The sequence below is a fragment of the Scyliorhinus canicula genome, chromosome 5, assembly GCF_902713615.1.
Source record: "Scyliorhinus canicula chromosome 5, sScyCan1.1, whole genome shotgun sequence".
In the NCBI taxonomy this organism is placed as follows: domain Eukaryota; kingdom Metazoa; phylum Chordata; class Chondrichthyes; order Carcharhiniformes; family Scyliorhinidae; genus Scyliorhinus; species Scyliorhinus canicula.
The window spans coordinates 61,604,960-61,618,941 of NC_052150.1; the positions used below are offsets into that span (position 1 = coordinate 61,604,960).

General features: G+C 41.8%; 1 protein-coding gene across 2 annotated transcripts in view; it reads left to right on the forward strand.

The window, feature by feature from the left end:
* Nucleotides 1-13,982, forward strand: part of LOC119966017 (progressive ankylosis protein homolog B-like) — a 250,863-nt gene that overhangs the window by 112,555 nt on the left and 124,326 nt on the right. Inside the window, exon 4 of one of the 2 annotated variants that reach the window (XM_038797155.1) lies at nucleotides 12,720-12,803. The exons of the other annotated variant lie outside the window; for it this stretch is intronic. Within the exon in view, the coding sequence (XP_038653083.1) occupies nucleotides 12,720-12,803 (84 nt within the window). The remainder of the gene's footprint in view (nucleotides 1-12,719; nucleotides 12,804-13,982) is intronic. 2 annotated transcript variants of the gene reach the window in all.

Below are 13,982 nucleotides of genomic sequence, written 5' to 3' on the forward strand. Positions count from 1 at the left end.
CCAATTGAGTTTCTCTACCGAGAGCCAGTGTGGACTATCATAGGCTGAATAGCATCCTTCTGTGTCATAATGATGATGACTCTATCATAAGGAGCCAGTGTTGTGCTTCTCATTTGCATCATTGATGAGTGGGACGTTCTGTGCAAACTTCCTGCTTTCTGCTGCTTTCTGACCTCGTGTCCATCACCAAAATTAGATTGGTCTACTCTCTCAAATACAGCAACTTGCATCAGTCAATCCTTCAGCAATTTTGGAATCTGGGATGATGTCCAAAAGAGTGGTTATAAAGTGGTAATGATTGAATGGAGGCACATAGAATGAATTCCAGATTTGCTGCGTAAATATTCTAGGTGGTTTGTATTAACACCATGTCAACATTGGGCAGGATTTTCTGGCCCATCCTGCCAGCGGGATCTTCCAGTCCCACCAAAGACACCAACCCATGCTGACATCCATGGCGGTGGGGCGGCTGAGCCATGTAAAACACTCGACTTCGGCAGGACCAGAAGTCCTGCTGGCGGCCAATGGCAAGCCGTCTCCACTGCGGGGAAAACACGTTGTGCGGAGTTGGGGGGAGAAAATTCCCAGCCATAGTCTCTCTGCCGCAGTCAAAAACCTAATTCCTTATGTTGTCATAGCAGCCTTCCATCTCATAAGATGACGATGTGCGCAATAGTGATCGTGTTTAGCATTGACTGGTGAGGCTCGGGAGCCCCACTCTGAAATGGCAGTCTCTGCAGTGTTTGCTGCAGAGGAAGGCAGTGGGCTGAGAAGGTGTGTAGTTTGCTGGGCCCTCTTCCCAGTCAAATCAGCTTTCTGTTCCTGCTCATCTTTTCCAATGCTCTTCAAAACAGTCAGCTTCCAGACGTCAAAGCCAGCAGTGACTATCTCTCAGTTGTCAGTGCCAAAATCCACCACTCTCCTATCTTATTGGTGAGTATCCTTGTAGCTCCACTATAGGTATAGGCACCAGGATGTGGTGTCAGTTCACCTATCTGATAAATATGGCCGAGCTAACACTGGCATGGTTGGTTTTGCCCACAGCACATGGTTGCCTGCTGAGCTGGGGGACCTGGAGACCCAAGAGTGGCCACTGCTTCCAGCATTGCTGGAATTGATTGGTCAATAGCTCTCAAGATGTGGAGATGCCGGTGTTGGACTGGGGTGAGCATAGTAAGAAGTCTTAAAACACCAGGTTAAAGTCCAACAGGTTTGTTTCGAATGACTAGCTTTCGGAGCTCTCAGCTCTCAAGGTCAGGATGGTGCAGAAGTCCCCCATCAAGCCAATGAACAGCCCAATTGTCAAATAGCTGGCAAAAGTCCCAACCAAGTGGAGGCAGGCTCAATCCCAACTTTTCAGCCAAAGGGCGAGGCTACTAATCCATGTAAAATTCCAGAAATTCTTCTAATTGGTTGCTATTATTTGAAAAAAGAGAGCAAGATGTAACCTTTGCTCAACCACGTCTCTCCATCTACAGAAAGCCCTTATGACCCCGCGGACCATTGGCTGCTTTCCTTCCTTATTTTTGAGAGAGCTGACTGGTGGAGATTTAACCTGTGGGTCACCACACTTCAGGCCAGGGGCAAGATTGAGAAGGTGGGGCTTCCATGGATAACGTCAGCCAGTACTAACCCTACCTCGCTCTGCATCACGAACCAGCCGTCCAGCCAACTGAGCTATCGACCCTTATCTCTTAGAAATAAAAATAAAATGAAATACTAAACTTGTGTTTATGATGGCTTTTATGATGTTCCCTGATCCTTTGTGGAAAGTCTGATTATTTATTCACTTGTAAATATTTCCATGGAGTAAATGCTACAAGATTAATTCCTTTCCTTTCATTTCTACTGCAGTCTTCATCGTTAGTACAAAAATACATTTCAAATGTAAGAATGTTGACTGGATGTACTTGTCCAGTGATGGACAGAATGCATTGTACTCTATTAGTTCCAGTACACTCACAATACAGGTGCAAGGGAAAAGACACACCTGGAGGTATTTAAAATCTTTCTATACCTTGTTCAGCATCATTGAGGAGTTCCTGAAAAAATAATTTTGTGCAGGAAGATTTTTATTGAATGTTGAAATGACTGCAGCATTTCTAAGAGAACATTTCACAAATTGGCTTACTTGACAACCATTCCCATTCATTCAGAAGTGTGGGCAACTAAAAGACAAATTAGTTCAGTTTAATACACCTCTTCAGTAGATTAAATATATCAGCAGATTGTGATGGAGCTCTCAAATTATTTAGAAGACAGAGCAGTGATCACCACTGATTCAAACTCAGCGTTGTACATGTAAGTGGAACTTCTAAACACATAGAACATAGAACATTACAGCGCAATACAGGCCCATCGGCCCTCAATGTTGCGCCAACCTGTGAAACCACTCGAAAGCCCATCTACACTATTCCCTTATCATCCATATGTTTATCCAATGACCATTTAAACGTCCTTAATGTTGGCGAGTCCACTACTGTTGCAGGCAGGTTATTCCATATTTTAGAATATGCTGTATTCTTTATTCTGTTTTGTCACAGAGTCATAGTATATCTTCTGAAGATGCTGTAGCCGAGAAAGCATTTCTCTGGGGTGACTTATTTTTCATTTTGAGAGCGTGTGATGAAATTTTGTATAACTGAATGTTGAGTAGTGCTGACAGATTCAGTCATTGGAATAGTTTGGGGTGAGTGAATTTCGCGTTATGGTATTTGGAATCTGTGGCCTTGATAGTTATTGTAGACCAAATGATCCTGTGTGAACGTGATGATGAGGCTTCAAAAGAGGTCACCTGTCAGGAGTGCAGGAGTTTTCCCTTGGAGTGTGGACAGAATAGAAGTGTAAAAGTATTGAATAAGCTACTTTGTGTTGAAAGCTCTTGCTGTCAGTGATTCAGGAATCCAACATATTTGCATGGTGCCAGGAGTTGGAAATATGGCACAAGGACTTTATCGCATGGACCCACTCATTTTTGATGAAAATATTGCAGGTAGTTGGGAAGAGTTCACGAAGGAATGGTGTATTAACTTTGGTGCTACAATGTCTTACAAGCCGCAAATGTTATAAGCTTATACTCTATTAAACTTAGCAGACCCCAAGGATGTCAGAAAATTTGAGTCCTTCGTTTTCCAGATGGAGGGGGGAAAAGAAGACCCTGAAATAATCCTAAAAAGGTTTGAGTTTTAGAATATCTGTCCACCGGTAAAAAAAAACATAGTCCTCGATACAGATGCATTCAATTCAACAAACTAAAGGCAGATGAATCAGTACAATCTTACATGGCAACCCTCAAAGTATTGGCAAAGAAATGTGCGTTTGGAACTCTCACTGATGAATTAATCGGGGATCGATTAGTCTGCAAGCAGCTGTGGCAAGAGAAAGGTCTAATGCTTGTCATGTGAGAGTACCTTTAAGAAATGCGTGTTTATTACTGCAGTGATGTCCGAGAATGGGTGGAGCTGGGCTGTCTGTCAGCTTTTTACTTTTGTTTTAGGCTGTTTGCTGCAGGGTGTGTTTTTAGTTTTGTTTTTCAGAGCTGGATTGCTGCAGTCGTAGCCAGAAGGTGTATTAGAATCTCTCTATAATCTAAAGACTAAAACGATCCTGGTGATTTAAAACTAATAGCAGTAGTGACTTTAACCTGATGTGCTTCTGGTAAAAGGTGTTTTAAGTCTTATAGACGTTAAAAGGAAAGCTGAAAGGATTACTTAGTGTTGTATTCTTTAGGGGTTGTATTTGAATTGATGGTTGCTAAGATGTTCACTATGTTTTAAAAAGGTTAATTTGAGTTCATAGAATAAACATTGCTTTGCTTTAAAAAAAATTCTTTTCCATTTCTGCTGTACCACACCTATCGACTGGGCCGTGTGCTCCCCATACCACAATCTATTAAAAGTTGTAGGTCAGGTGAACTCCATGATACACTTTTTGGGGTTCTCTAATCCCTGGCCCATAACAAATTGGGGGCTCGACGGGGATAAAAGTCTATCTATTGGATTGGCTTTGTGAACTTTAAGACAGTGAGGGGTGGCATATTGTGGGTGCTTTTCAGGTGTAGTATTTTAGTTTAAGTGGGGGGTGTGTTTTGGACAATGGCTCTTTCAGAGGCTCAGAAGTTTTTGGGGGCGGAGACAGTCACACAAAGTACCTTATGGACAGAGACTAAAAGCAGACTGTTAGATTTGGCAAAAACATTGCAGTTAACATTACCTGACCAAATGCAAAAAGTTGAGGTAATTTTGGCGGTGGCGAAGCATTTAAAGTTGCCTGAGATACAGTTTGACTCATTGGAAATGGCAAAAATTCAGTTGCAAATTAAACAAATTAAAGCAGCTTGAATACAAAAGAGAGGAAAAAGAAAGAGAGAGAGCGGAAAGAGAAAGAGATAGAGCGGAAAGAGGGAGAGAAGAAAAAGAAAAGGAGAGAGAAGAAAGGAGAAAAGGAAGAATAGCCCCAGCAGAACAAAAAGAAAGAGGAAGGTAGATACAGATCAGGGAAAAAAGATAAAGAGAGAGTTGATCTTCAGAAAATGGCCATCAAACATGACAGTCAGTTAAAATTGGCAGACATAAAGGGAAACGTACAGTTGGATGATAGTGATTTGGATAGTGAGAAAGAGCATCAAAGTTGAAGGCTTGGTGGGGATCTATTTAAATATGTCGAAGCATTGCCAAGATTCGACGAGAGGGAGGTAGAAGCCTTTTTCGTTTCATTTGAGAAGGTAGCTAAACAAATGAAATGGCCACAGGACATGTGGGTATTACTGATTCAAACAAAGCTGGTAGGTAGGGCAAGTGAAGTGTTTGCATCACTACCGAAGGAGGTATCTGGGATGTATGAGGAGGTGAAAAAACCCATCTTTGGTGCATATGAACTAGTGCCTGAAGCCTACAGACAAAGGTTTAGAAATTTAAGGAAAGAATTTGGTCAACCATACATGGAGTTTGAAAGGCTGAGTAATTTTGATAAATTCAATTCCTGATGTAGTGAGAACTCGTGTGGAAGAGCAGAGGGTTAAAACTGCGAGATTAGCAGCAGAAATGGCAGATGATTATGAATTAGTTCATAAATCAAAGTTTGGTTTCCGACATCAGTTTCAGCCTGTGAGGGATAGAAACTGGGGACATGAGAAATACTCAAGTGGTAAAGGTAAAGATGATCTGATGGGAGATAATAAGGAGAGTGTACCTCAGGTTAAAAAAGAAATCCAGGAGCGTGGAAAAGAAATAAAGTTTCAAATGTTTTCACTGTAATAAACTAGGCCATGTAAAGTCACAGTGTTGGTGGTTGACGAAAAGCACTGGGAAGGCTGATGTGGTAAAACAGGATAAGACAGTGGGATTTGTTAGTGGTAAAGGAAAGCCCAAGTGAAGTGAAGGAGGTGCAAAAATATTGTACAGCCTGATCAAGAGGTGATTGATAAGAAGGTGCCAGATCTCTTTAAAGAATTTACCTTTTGTTTTAGAACATACAGTGCAGAAGGAAGCCATTCGGTCCATCGAGTATTCACCTACCCACTTAACCCGTCACTACCACCCTATCCCCGTAACCCAATAACCCCTCCTGACCTTTTTGATCTCTAAGGGCAATTTATCATGGCCAATCCACCTAACCTGCACGTCTTTGGACTGTGGGAGGAAATCGGAGCACCCGGAGGAAACCCACGCAGACACAGGGAGAACGTGCAGACTCCGCAAAGGCAGTGACCCAGTGGGGAATTGAACCTGGGACGCTGGCGCTGTGAAGGCACCGTGCCAGCCACTTGTGCTACAGTGCTACTTGTGTGGATAAAGTGTACTCATGTGTATCAGGAGGAGTAGGTAAAGAACTCACAATTTTAAGAGGTACGGGAGCTAGTCAATCTTTAATGATAAGAGATGAGGAGTTATGTAGTTTGGGAAGAATGTGGCCAGAAAAGGTGGTAATATGTGGCATTCAGGGTGAGAGGAGTAGTGTTCAGTTATATCAGGTATGGTTGGAAAGTCCAGTGAGAAATGGTGAAGTGGTAGTAGGAGTAATAGAGAAACTATCTTGTCCAGGAATACAGTTTATCTTGGGTAATGATATAGCTGGATCGCAGGTGGGAGTGATGCCTACTGTGGTTGATGAGCCAGTGCAAAATCAGACAACTGAAGTGTTGAAGGACGAATATCCTGGGATTTTTCTGGATTGTGTAGTGACAAGGTCGCGAAGTCACAGGTTAAGACAAGAGGTGAAATCAAAGAGTGAAGATGAAGTTGAAGTGCAATTATCAGAAACGATTTTTGATCAGATGGTTGAGAAAGAACAAGAACAGGTGGAGGATGAGGCGGATATTTTTAGTTCAGGAAAATTGACAGAGTTACAACAGAAAGATATAGAAATAAAACGGATGTATCAGATAGCATACACGGAAGAGGACTCCGGTATACCAGAGTGTTATTACCATAAAAGTGATGTCTTGATGAGAAAATGGAGACCTTTACATATGCAGGCAGATGAAAAGTGGGCAGAAGTTCATCAAGTAGTATTGCCGGTAGGGTACAGAAAGGAAGTGTTGCGAGTTGCACATGAGGTATCAGTGAGAGGTCATTTGCGAATAAGGATAACTCAAGCTAAAATCCAGAAACATTTTATTGGCCTGGACTACATAAAGATGTAGTTAAATTTTGTCAATCATGTCAGACATGTCAAGTCATAGGGAAACCTCAGCAGGGATAAACCAGCGCCCTTAATACCCATTCCAGCATTTGAGGAACCTTTTACAAGGTTGCGTAGGACCGCTTCCTAAAACAAAAAGTGGGAGTCAATATCTTTTGACTATAATGGATGTGTCTGCTAGGTTTCCAGAGGCCATTCCAGTACATAATATTACAGCTAAAAAGATTGTGGAGGAGTTAATTAAATTCTTTACTAGATTGGACTCCCCACAGAAATACAATCAGATCAAGGATCAAATTTTACCTCAAGGGTATTCAAAGAAGCTATGGATAGCTTAGGAATAAAACAATTTAAATCAACTGCGTACCATCCAGAATCACAGGAAGCATTAGAAAGGTGGCATCAGACATTAAACACAATGTTGAGGGTTTATTGTCAAGATTATCCAGAGGATTGGAATAAAGGAATTCCATTTGTACTGTTTGCAATTAGGGATGCACCTAATGAATCAACCAAGTTTAGTCCTTTTGAACTAATTTTTGGTCATGAGGTAAGAGGACCACTTAAATTGATTAAGGAAAAATTGGTGAGTGAGAAATCAGAAATTACATTATTGGATTACGTGTCAAATTTTAGGGAACGATTAAATAGAGCAGGTGAATTGGCTAGACAACATTTAAAAGTTGCACAAAATGTGATGAAACAGGTCTTGGACAAGAAATCCAAAATTTGTAGGTTTGCCAGTGGAGATAAAGTTTTAGTATTGTTACCAGTGGTAGGTGAGCCTTTAAAAGCTAGGTTTTGTGGACCTTATCAGATTGAAAGGAAATTAAGTGAGGTGAATTATGTGGTAAAAACACCAGATGGAAGGAAGACTCACCAAGTGTGTCATGCAAATATGCTTAAAAGTACTTTGAAAGGGAAGGTTTTAATGATTCTAACTCAAAGTGACATCCAGATGACTGTGAATTGACATGCCTCAAATTAAATTGCAAAATGAGGATGTTCTTAAATAATGCGATAAATTGTTGAGTTACCTTCCAGAGGAAAAACAAACTGACCTGAAAGAGTTATTGATATCACGTGGGCAAATTTGTAGAGATAAATTGGGAAGTACTAAATGGCTATACATCGTGTAGATGTGGGAAATGCTGTTCCAATCAAACAACATCCATATAGACTTAACCCTTTAAAATTGGCACAGGTTAACAAAGAGATCGTGAGTATGCTTTAAAATGGCATAATTGAAGTGGGTTGCAGCCAGTGGAGCTCACCCATAGTGATGGTACCTAAACCAGACGGTACCGAATGGTTGTGTGTGGACTATAGAAAAGTTAATGCAGTTAGAAGAATGGACTCTTATCCTATCCCACGTTTGGAGGATTGCATTGAGAAAGTGGGACAATCAGCTTTTATTTCCAAACTGGATTTACTTAAAGGTTACTGGCAGGTACCTTTATCCGAAAGGGCGAAGGAGATTTCAGCTTTTGTGATTCCCGATGGTATATACCAATTCAAAGTTATGCCATTTGGCATGAAAAACACCCCAGCCACATTTCAATTGTTAACTAACAAAGTTGTTTCGGGATTACCCAATTGAGAGGTAGACATCAACGATCTGGTAATTTTCATCCAGACGTGGACAGAACATTTGAAACATCTGATGGAGTTATTTGATCGACTTCAGGAGGCGGGTTTGGTGATAAACCCAGCCAAAAGTGAATTTGGAAAGGCCCAAGTTACTTTCCTTGGCCATACAATCGGACAGGGTTGAATGGTCACACGGGATGTAAAACCAACGTTATTGAGGAGTTTCCGATACCCTCAAGACGAAGGGAAATAATGCGAGTTCTTGGCATGAGTGGATTTGATCGAACATTTGTGCAAAAGCTTTGTAGCGTGATTACTCCACTGATGGACTTGCTGAAGAAGCGTAACAAATTTCAGTGGACAGCGGAGTTTCGACATGCATTTGACTGCCTGAAAGCTGTGATGACCAATGCTCCTGTGTTGGAGAATTACATGGGACTCTGTGATCAGATTGAACTAAAGTATCTGACTTTGAAGAGAAATTCCGAGGCATAGAGAACTGGACGGATCAAGATGGATTTCATTTGGAGGAAGAACAAAAATGGACTAAATTATTGTACCTGTTTGCGTGTGTTGTTTTTTGGAAACAAAAAAGTATATTTACTGTGTGCATTTCTTAAAGGATAGTGAAAAGGTGAAAAATGAAACCATCTTGAAGTTGATGGTTTATTTTTTTTTCTTGGGGGGAGGTGTCATGTGAGAGTACCTTTAAGAAATGGGTGTTTATAAATGGGTGTGTATATAAGTATCTGTCGTGAGAGTACCTTTAAGAAATGGGTGTTTATCACTGCAGTGATGTCAGAGAGTGGGTGGAGCTGGGCTGTCTCAGATTTTTACTTTAGTTTTAGGCTGTTTGCTGCAGGGTGTGTTTTAGTTTCGCTTTCAGAGCTGGATAGCTGCAGTCACAGACAGAATGTGTATTAGAATCATTCTCTGTAATCTAAAGACTGTAAATCAATCCTTTGGTGATTTAAAACGTCCCCACAACCCAAAGATGTGCAGGGTAGATGGATTGGTCATGCTAAAATTGCCCCTTAATTGGAAAAAAATGAATTGGGCACCCTAAATTTTAATAAAATAATTGTTTTTAAATGTATCTATGCATGAAACAGTATGTCAAACGTACAATCAGAAAAAAGATACAGAGCTTTTAGGCAGGAAACCAAAGTATTCGAAGTACAGGGGGGACCCTGCTTCAACTGCAGTATCAGCACCAAAAGGAATAGCTTATTTTGCATATGGTAAAAGATGCAACAAATGTGAGAAATGCTAAGTGCTACAGATCGAAACCACAGCAGAGTTCCTCAGCCATCAGTAACATGTCAGCTGCTCAGTCTTCCAGGGATAGGAGCGTCAGTAAGGTGAATGAACTGGAGTTCAGCCAAAGCAGCAAAGCCACACAGCCTCCAAGAATACACTATTGTAAGAGCATTGACATTGTCACAGAAAAGGGTGAGATCTTCACCACCCTCAACATAATTTGCAGTAATGCAAGTCTAACGATAAAGATTGACACTGGAGCAAAGTGGAATGTATTATCCAGCTGAATGTTACAGGAACTAGACCTATATGCAGCTCTCGTAGCTTATGGCGTACAAATTTTCTGTTCTGAAGATGCAACACGGTAGCACAAGTGGATAACACTGTGGCTTCACAGCACCAGGGTCCCAGGTTTGATTCCCTGCTGGGTTACTATCTGTGTGGAGTCTGCACATTCTCCCCGTGTCTGCGTGGGTTTTTTCCAGGTGGTCCGGTTTCCTCCCACAGCCCAAAGATGTGCAGGTTAAGTGGATTGGCCATGCTAAATTGCCCTTAGTGTCCAAAATTTCCCTGAGTGTTGGGTGCGTTACTGGGTCCTGGGGATAGGGTGGATGTGTGTGCTTGGGTCGGGTGCTCTTTCAAAGAGTTGGTGCAGACTAGATGGGCCGTATGGCCTCCTGCACTGTAAATTCTATGTTTCAACTTGGTCCAGAAGTGCATATTCTACAATTCGAAGCTCCAGAGATGACCGCATAGAAATGCCTCTTCAACTTTGACATCGTTCGTAAGCTACCAACTGTATACCACATGAGACTGAATCATTTGATACCACCAACATTCTGTGCACCGAGATGAGTACCAGAGGCCACGAAGCAGAAAGTAGCCAATGAGCTGCAAAGGATGACAGCACTAGGTGTCTTAATTATATAGATCAGTGTTTTTCAAACTCATTTTTGCCAAACGGCCGACCTTCGCGACCCACGCCAGCTGACCTTTGTGGTCTACGTCGGCAGACCTGCGTGACCCGGCATTTTCTCTTACCTTGTTTGCTGCTGACAAAAATGAATGAAATGGTTTTGGGTTCCTTCGGCCGTCATACATACGCCTCCAATGGAATCTGTTGGATGAAGGTGAAGCCATTCGGTGTCAGAAAGTATGGCGTCTCCATCTGTCCAAAGTTCTGCACTTTTTAATGAAATAAAACCCCACCGAACTTGTGCAAAAATAAAATGATGATTATTATTATTATTATGATCTTTGAATGAAATGGTAGTTGATTATATACTCGACTACTGCTGAACATGACGAGTAACACAGTCATCATTAAGCTCAAGAGACACTTTGCCACATACGGCAGCCCTCAGAGATTCATCACGGACAACGATCACCAATTCTATTCCACTGAATTTCAGGACTTTTCACACACATGGGTCTTTGAGTATATCGTGCGCAGTCCCCTATATCCACAGTCGGAACGGTCTAGTGGAAGGGGTGGTTCACTCAGCCAAGCACCTTCTAAATAATTGTGCATGGGATCACACTGACTAATGCTGCACTCCTCAGCAATGGGCTATGCACCAGCTGCAACAGCTTAATCTTTGCCTCACTGCATATGTACATAGTTAGGCATTGTTAACTCATTTAACTTGCATGTTACATAGTGGTGTATACATGGTTTCCTCTTGTGTACATTGTTACATCACATGCCACAGGGTATTCCAGCTAAATGAGGAATATATAGAGCGAGTGGTCACGTGAAAACATGATGATGTGGCTACTAAAGAGGTCGCGTGGCAGGAGCTTGGGAGTTAATCCCGGGGATGCCGGCAGAGCACAAATGTTGAAGTAGTTGCTCAGCTGATGAATAAGCTACTCTTTGTCGAAAGTCTTTGCTGTCGGTGATTTGGGAACACACCAAGTTTAGTTACAGAGTGCACATTTCATATAGTTTAGGAAAGATAAATGATTCACAACACTAAAAGAGATTCATTGAGTTTCACAATAGCAGCATACTGAAACATTGGGCGCGATCTTCCAATTGTTCACGCCTGTGGGATCTTCCAGTCCCACTGACTATGCACCCCCGCCACGGGTTTCCCGGCGGCATGGGGTGTGTTCAGTGTGAAACTCCATTGACAGCAGTGAGACCTGAAGATCCTGCTGCCGGCCAATGGTGGGCCACCTCCTGCCACTGAGAAACACGCCACAGGGAATCCAGGGAATCTTGCCCAATATATTTATTTCCCTGAACCATGGGCAGCTATGTTTGCATATGTTTGCAGCTATGGGCATTTTCCAAGACCTCACCTGCGCGGTAGCACAGTGGTTAGCATTGTGGCTTCACAGCTCCAGGGTCCCAGGTTCGATCCCCGGCTTGGGTCACTCTGTGTGGAGTCTGCATGTTCTCCCCGTGTCTGCGTGGGTTTCCTCCGGGTGTTCTGGTTTCCTCCCACAGTCCAAAGATGTGCAGGTTAGTTGGATTTGCCATGGGAAACTGCCCTTAGTGTCCAAAAAGGTTAAGTGGTGGTTGCTGGGTTGCGGGGATAGGGTAGATACGTGGGCTTGAGTGGCTTGCTCTTTGTGAGGGCCGGTGCAGACTCGATGGGCCGAATGGCCTCCTGCATTGTAAATTCTATGATTCTTCATGTATTGGTGAGCTTTATGAATGTGCGATGCATCACAGGGAAGCTCAGCCCTGCCCGCACCCGGCATGCACACACCTGTACTTTCCAACTTTCAGGTATTGAAACTGATTTCTCCTCTACTTATTTTTTTCTTCCTGAAGGTTTTGTGTAATGCAGTCTCTCCTGAAATGCCTTCCGAACAGGAAGGGAAGATTCAAGGCTTCGATGTTTCCGAGCAGCTGGCCACAGGGTGCATTAGTCATGTCCTCACAGACCTTCTAATTTGAAGTGGGACAAGAGTAAGATGATGGGGAAAATGCAGCAAGAAAATTTAGGGAAATGTTGCTTTCTTCCATTTTTCCTCTGCCATAAAAAACACAATTAAAAATAAATGTTTAAATGGCTTTTCCATAGCTCTGAGCAGAACAGCTTTACATAAATGGATATTCTCCTACCATTGGCATCAGTGCGAATTCATGGTTCTGCCATTGTTGGAATGTATAAACTGTTTTTACTTTTGAATGAAAACATCCTGCAAACTGTATGTCTTACTAATATTAAATGGAATTGTTACCTGAATGATTGCACTTAACATTTTTCTAGGCTTGGACCCATGCTGGCATTCTGTTGAAACATAAATACAGTTTATTGGTGGGCTGTGCCTCAGTTTCAGATGTCATTGCTCAGGTGAGATGGCATTGATTTAATAATAATAATCTTTTATTGTGACAAGTTACTGTGAAAAGCCCCTAGTCACCACATTCCGGTGCCTGTTTGGGTAAGCTGGTAACGGGAATTCAACCCATGCTGCTGGCCTTGTTCTGCCTTACAAACCAGCTGTCTAGCCCCCTGGGCTAAACCAGCCCATATTGTGCTCTCAATGATGATGGGAAGGGTGGAGAGGGAGCAAGCGTAAAGCGATTTATGCTCATGATCAGGATGCAAATATTCCTTGCAGAATATTCCCAATATTTTGCAATTTTTCTTTAAATTTTGTCAAAACCTTTTGATTTTCGAGCATTAAAGGTGTGACGGAGGTAAGATACAGAAATAAGTCTCAAGAATTTCAATTTCATTTTGCTAGACAGCAGTCTTGACATAAATATTTTGTAACTCAGTGATGTACTCTGAATTTTACATGTGAATTGTATAAAAATGCAGGAATCTTATTGATATTGTCATGTGCGAGTACCTTTAAGAAATGGGTGTTTATAAATGGGTGTGTATATAAGTATCTGTAGTGAGAGTACCTTTAAGAAATGGGTGTTTATTACTACAGTGATGTCAGAGAGTGGGTGGAGCTGGGTTGTCTGTCAGCTTTTTACTTTAGTTTTAGGCTGTTTGCTGCAGGGTATGTTTTTAGTTTTGTTTTTCAGAGCTGGATAGCTGCAGTCGTAGCCAGAAGGTGTATTAGAATCTCTCTATAATCTAAAGACTGTAAAACGATCCTGGTGATTTAAAACTAATAGCAGTAGTGACTTTAACCTGATGTGCTTCTGGTAAAAGGTGTTTTAAGTCTTATAGACATTAAAAGGAAAGCTGATAGGATTACTTAGTGTTGTATTCTTTGGGGGTTGTATTTGAATTGATAGTTGCTAAGATGTTCACCGTATGTTTTTAAAAGGTTAATTTGAGTTCATAGAATAAACATTGTTTTGCTTAAAAAAATAGTTTTCCATTTCTGCTGTACCACTCCTGTAGATTTGCCCGTGTGCTCCCCATACCACAATCTAGTAAAAGTTGTGTGTCAGGCGAACTCCATGATACACTTTGTGGTTCTCTAAACGCTGGCCCATAACAATATAGGAATGTTGTTTTTAAGATATCCGAGGGAAATAAATGTCTTAGTTAAAATCCTTCCTGTAG